General features: G+C 36.9%; 1 protein-coding gene across 7 annotated transcripts in view; it reads right to left on the bottom strand.

Moving 5' to 3' along the window:
• LOC106870348 (protein retinal degeneration B-like) overlaps positions 1–6,526 on the bottom strand; it is a 139,610-nt gene that overhangs the window by 39,569 nt on the left and 93,515 nt on the right. For all 7 annotated transcript variants that reach the window (XM_052976997.1, XM_052976996.1, XM_052976998.1 and 4 more), the window contains one exon: positions 671–763. In XM_052976997.1, coding sequence (XP_052832957.1) covers positions 671–763 — 93 coding nt within the window. The remainder of the gene's footprint in view (positions 1–670; positions 764–6,526) is intronic.

The raw sequence follows: 6,526 nt of genomic DNA, 5'->3' as shown, positions 1-6,526 counted from the left end.
GTGTGCCTTCATACAGACACAGCATCAGTGGCAATATTGCTTATGTCTCTAGTAAACGAAACATCAGGCATGTGAAACGATGTAGAATAGAGTACCCTACATGAGAAACAAGCAGGGGTTGATGGCAAGAAGGGTTCACCAGTCATGGAACATCCTCAACAAGTCACATGCAACCCATACCAGCATGAAAAAAATAAAGCAGATGTAAAAATGACAATACCAACAATGACAGCGATGGTGATAATGATGGTTGATGGTGATGAAGGTAATAATGATGATTATGGGGGTGGGGTGATGATGACAATGGTGGTGGTGGTGGCAGTGTTGATGATGATAATGATGATGGTGATGATGATTATGGGGGTGATGATGGATGAAGGTGGAGATGATGATGATGATGATGATGATGATGATGATGATGCCAATGATGATGGTGATAACAATGATGATGTTGATGATGTGGTGTTAACCGAAGAAGATTTGGCAACTATTTCTAGCAGATTGACCATGCACAGAAGCATCTTTTAACTATCCATTTAATGGTTTCATTGACAGAAAAAAGAGAGTTGGATTTAGTATGTTAAGCTGTATGGCTGCAGCTGTTACCATTTTGAGCCTATTCTAAATACAAGAACACATTGTGAATATCAAAACAGAAAGACAAACATACCAAGGGCATCATAGAACTCATCATCATCGGAACTTGATTCCTGGAGTTGTTCGAGACTTTCTAAGCGCCAGTCGGACAAATTTCGGTTCGAATCTGAAACCCAAAAGACGCTGTCATCAACAATGGTTGTCAATAGTTTACGATTCAAACACAAAAATATTTCAATAAGATTTTTCAGGCATAAGATACATACTCTTAAGTAAGACCCTGTAACCTGGGTATGGAAGACTTCTTTGGGAGAAATCTAATTAACAGCAGCAGCTTTAAAACAAAACAATGAACTCAATACAACAATCTACTCAAAACAACTACATACTCAATACCACAATGTACCTAACACAACTATGTACCCAATACAACTATGTTCACAATATAACAATGTACCCAATATAACAATGTGCCTAACACAACAATGTACCCAACACAATAATGTACCCAATATAGCTATGTACCCAATATAATAATGTACCCAATAAAGCTGTGTACCCAATACAACTATATACCCAACAACAGTGTACCAAATACAATTACATACCTAACACAACAATGTACCAAATATAACACTGTACCCCTTGAGTAAGGAAGCTTCATATTACATCTTCATGACCAGAAATTCTACACACACATACATCCTACATTCATATAAATACATAAACAAACATACATATGTACATATATATATACACTCATACCTGTAAACAAACATAGACACATATACATACTTAAAATACAGAAGCGCATACACCCCTGCTTTAGTCTAAAGTGCAAGGTTCCACATGCCCCTTATAATAATAATAATGGCTGTAATAAGTCATTTTTCAACAACACCAAAACTTTAACAACAATAATATTGATGACAACAACAATAACAACAACAACAGCAACAACACCTGCAAAGTATTTAACCTGTATAAAAACTAATATTGAATTATTTGGTATTTTAACAACAAAAATTGAAAACTGTGTTATCCAAAGTTTTTCTTTTTTTTTTGGCAAATTAAAGCAGAAATTAGATTAAAACTCAATTAGCACACAATTCAAAAAAACAAAAATCAAAAAAAAAAAAACAGTATATTTTAGGGAAAAGCTAACCTGTACAGAAATTAGTATTTAGTTATGTTATATTTAAACCACAGAAATTACAACCTATGTTAGTAAACAAATATATTTGTCCTGTTGGATAAGCAAACAAGCTAAACCATGCCAAAGAAGTGTCATTTTAGTCATTTAAGAACAAACAGGCAAACTCATACTTTTACTTCCAGTTTTGTGTGTTCTAAAATGTTTTGCTTTCAACATAGAGTCTCACTCAGGCCTGATTCCTTCTGGCCAAACAGGTGCAACTCCAGCCTTGCCTGGCCTCCCATTTATAAATTTAGAAAAGAAAAAGATGTTTGCATATATCTGTATATACATAGTGCAGTGCTCCGCAACTGGTGTGCAAACGTGATGGTGCTAGATGTGCCTCAGTGTAACCTGCATATAATTTTTTTCCCTATACTTTCAGTTATATTTTTAGTTCAGGTGTGATGCCAAATTTTGAAAAGAATATTGTTGTTGGCACTCTGTCGCTTACAACGTTGAGAGTTCCAGTTGATCCGATCAATGGAACAGCCTGCTCGTGAAATTAACGTGCAAGTGGCTGAGCACTCCACAGACACGTGTACCCTTAACGTAGTTCTCGGGAATATTCAGGGTGACACAGTGTGACAAGGCTGACCCTTTGAATTACAGGCACAACAGAAACAGGAAGTAAGAATGAGAGTAAATTGTGGTGAAAGAGTACAGCAGGGTTCGCCACCATCCCCTGCCGGAGCCTCGTGGAGCTTTAGGTGTTTTTGCTCAATAAACACTCACAACGCCCGGTCTGGGAATCGAAACCGTAATCCTATGACCGCGAGTCCACTGCCCTAACCACTGGGCCATTGCGCCTCCACCTGAAAAGAATATAAAGCGTACCACAAATAGAAAAAAAAGTTGTGGAGCATTGACACAGTGTATGTTTTATATTTTATTGTGAAGGTTCATGGCTTAGTTGTTAAGGTGTTTTGCTTGGATCATGATCATAAGGTCACAAATTCCATACACAGTAGCATGTGATGTCCTTGAGCAAGACACTTTATTTCACATTGCTCCAGTCCACTCAGCTGACAAAAATGAGTAAAACCCATATTCCAAAGGGTTAGCCTTGTCATACTCTGTGTCACACTGAATCTCATTGAGAACTACATTAAGGGTACTCATGTCTATGGGGTACTCATGTCTATGGAGTACTCAGCCACTTGTATATTAATTTCATGAGCTGGTTGTTCCACTGATGCTATTCGTCATCTAACTAACAGAGTGCCAGTTAGTTATTCTTATATTTCATTAGGAAGGAAAGAAAGTCCTGTCACATAGAAAAGAAAAGAGGTTTATTTCACAACTGCATAATTTGAGGTGCAGTCCCACAGTGCAGCATCTTGGGCAAGTATCATCTACTCCAGCCCTGGGCTGACCGAAGCTTTGCGAGTGCATTTGGTAGATGGAAACTGTATGGAAGCCAACTGTTAACAAGTGTGTGTGTGTGTGTATTTGTATCTATATGTGTGTATATGTTTGTATCTATGTGTGTGTGTGCATGAGTGTGCGTGCATGTAAATGTGAGAATCTTATGGTTTTTCTGGATATTGTCTAAGCAAAAGTATGACATGATGCTTACAATCCTTGGTGCCATTACAACTGCTCACTAGGCACTTTCAAAGACTGGTGAAATATTTAAAAAATCCTTCATTTAAAAAGCCTGTCGGAAGAGCATCTGGCTGTAAAATCCTGCCTCAAAATAATTCCCCATCTAACCCATACTGGCATGGAAAAATTACACTATATGAACAAACTTTGCTAGAAGTGGTTTCAGGTGGACTGGTGTTGAATGAGCTAATCAAACTGAAAGCTACGTTACTGAACAATTATAACTATTACACAACAGGATAAACAGCTTCAGCTTAGATATTCTTTTGTCTAGTTGAAGACAAAAAAAATATTTTAATATAATTCGTTATTAATGATGGAACTCGAAGTAGATAAAGCAATAAATAATGGCAGGAAATATCGGATCAAAGACTTTTTGGCTAGAAGGATCAGCCATTGACTTTTTCTATTCAAAGGGTTTCTTAATCCAGTATTTACATGCTATTATTCATAGCATTTAAAGTGGTGAACTGGCAGAATTGTTATTTATCCCCAACCCTGAAATTGCTGGCCTTGTGCCAGAATTTGAAATCATTATTTATAGCAGGGGTTTTCAAACTTTTTGACTTGCGGACCCCTTTACATTTCAGGCTTTACCTTAAACGCTTATGAAATTTATACATAAATATTTGCTTAAAATAACATATTTTTACATTTATTTATTTAACAGTATTTAACAAATAGGTTTGTCAATTAAAAGATTTTGATTAAAAAACATATATAAAATCAAATTGCCCATAAAAAGTATTTGCTGTCCACGGACCCCGTGTCTTGTCCTTGCGGACCCCCTGTGGTCCGCAGACCACAGTTTGAAAACCTCTGATTTATAGCATTATAAAGGTAGCAAGCTGACAGAATTGTTAGTGTGTCACACAAAATATCTATCAGCATTTTTTCTGGCTTTATGTTTGGAGTTCAAATTCTACAGAGATCGACTTTGCCCTTCGTCCTTTCAAGGTCAATAAAATAAATGCTAGTTGAGCACAGGGGCTGATATAATTGACAAGCCATCTCCCACCAAAATTTCAAGCCTTGTGCCTGTAGCAGAAATGGCTATTTGTAGCAGTATCTACAATGAGCTCCACCATTAGAAACAAATTATTTCACATCTCTCAAAGGTTCTAGGTTCTTACTGGCATAAACAATATTTCAATTATACATTTTAGCATTTTAAAATTCATCTTGGCATAAGAGTATTTTAACTGCAGAAATTAAAAAGAAAATTGTCATTTAAGAGATATACACGACTCTAGGATAAATAGCTTCATATAAGGACATTTCACATAGTGAAAAAAATATACCACAATCATTTTTAATATCACAAACCAGGAAATGAGACCTTCCTGTCCATTCATATATTTTATATTTGAAATGATTTTTTGTTGTGAAGACATTTGACCTAGTCGTTAGGATGTTGCACTCGTGACTTCTAGATTGTGGTTTCAATTCCTGGACTAGACGGTGCATTGTATTCTTGAAGAAAACACTTCATTTCAAGTTACTCTAGTTCACTCAGTTGTAAATGGGTTCCAGTAATAGCCGAGAAGTTAACCCTATGATGGACTAGCATCCTATTCAGGAGGAATGTTGTGATTGTGGTCACTTTTACACCTTAAAAACCGGATAACCACCTTTTATTGAGTCCTAGGACTTGAGACAGTAATGTAAAAGCAAATGGTTTTTATTGTATTTTATTTTCTAATTTTAATTTCCACAGTTAAAATACAAGATAGCCATAGTTGGGGAAGAGATTGCAGATAACAGAGAAATTGTCATTGTTTTTCTAACATCCAGGGGGAAGGAAAAAACAATTGAGCAGAATTAAAAACTGGAACAGCTGAGGTGCCTCACTGTGTGCTACTTAACATGCAAATATATGCAGTCAAATCATACAATGTGTGCAGAGCAGCTTTTAAATGTTCTTAAGATGAAGAAGCACTGTGTAGCTTGAAATTTCTCCACTTTCAACTTCATCTTCCACATTTTATATACCACATAACATTTCAGTTGGTGTATTTTTTGGTTGTCTTCATTAACGTTATCTACACTCAGATGTTGTGTGGTTAAGAAGCTTGCTTCCTAACCACATGGTTCTGGGTTCAGTCCCACTGTGCGATGTCTTTGGGCAATTGTCTTCTACTATAGTGTCAGGCCAACTAAAGCTTTGTGAATGGATTTGGCAGATGAAAACTGTTGTCACTGTTTGTCAGGTCTGTTGCCAGACTTTGGTACCTGAGTGGGATACTTCGGAATATTCAGGACGGGCATTAATTTGTAATAATGCTAAAGTGGAGTTTTGAAATAAGTGTATCACCGTAAATCTGAGGGTGTACCATTGAATAGTTGGATAGTGAGGGGGCAGTGCCATCCAGTGCACCCCCTTAGCGATGGATATGCTGTAAGTACCAGATGACAGAGGTCTATATTAATTTCCTGGCCATTGTGGCATGCACCGCTCTTCCAAGGGTGCTCTTCACTGAGAGTCCAAGGAGGCAGTACATTCACTGTGAGCAAATTAGGGTGCTCAGAGCAAAGCCCTGCTGGTTTGCATACAGAAAGCATGCAGATTCTGTACACCATGCTAGCTCAGGGAAGCAGGCATAAACAGTTTCCTTGCGCATGTTTATGAGTGCATGTATGTACAGGTGTATAGATTCAGGTATGGTGGTTTGGTTAAGATGCTTACTTCCTAACCGTTTGGTATCAGATCCAATCCCACTTGAACCCAAAAGCATAGGGTTTGGAAAGCAACTAAAACAGTTTTGGGCTGACCAAAGCCTTGTGAGTAGATTTAGTAAACAGAAGCTCAAAGAAGCCTTTTTGCGCATGCATGCACGTCCACCTTTGTGTGTATCTATGTCTATACATGTATGTATATGTGTGTGTATATCTGTATAAACTAACTGAAGATAATGAGAGGCAATACTGCAGAAAACGCTATGTGGAAGACAGAAATTGGAAAGATGAAGTCAACAGTTTGGAAATATCAGACTATTGTAGCAATAATTGATAATATGGAAGCATTGTGTTCAATATCCATTCCTTCTTCACAAAATGCCATCTAGCAATGGTCAGATGATATATATATATATATATATATATATATATATATATATATATATAATA

The sequence above is a fragment of the Octopus bimaculoides genome, chromosome 26 (genome assembly GCF_001194135.2).
Source record: "Octopus bimaculoides isolate UCB-OBI-ISO-001 chromosome 26, ASM119413v2, whole genome shotgun sequence".
NCBI lineage: Eukaryota > Metazoa > Mollusca > Cephalopoda > Octopoda > Octopodidae > Octopus > Octopus bimaculoides.
This window is presented reverse-complemented; position numbering and strand designations above follow the sequence as displayed.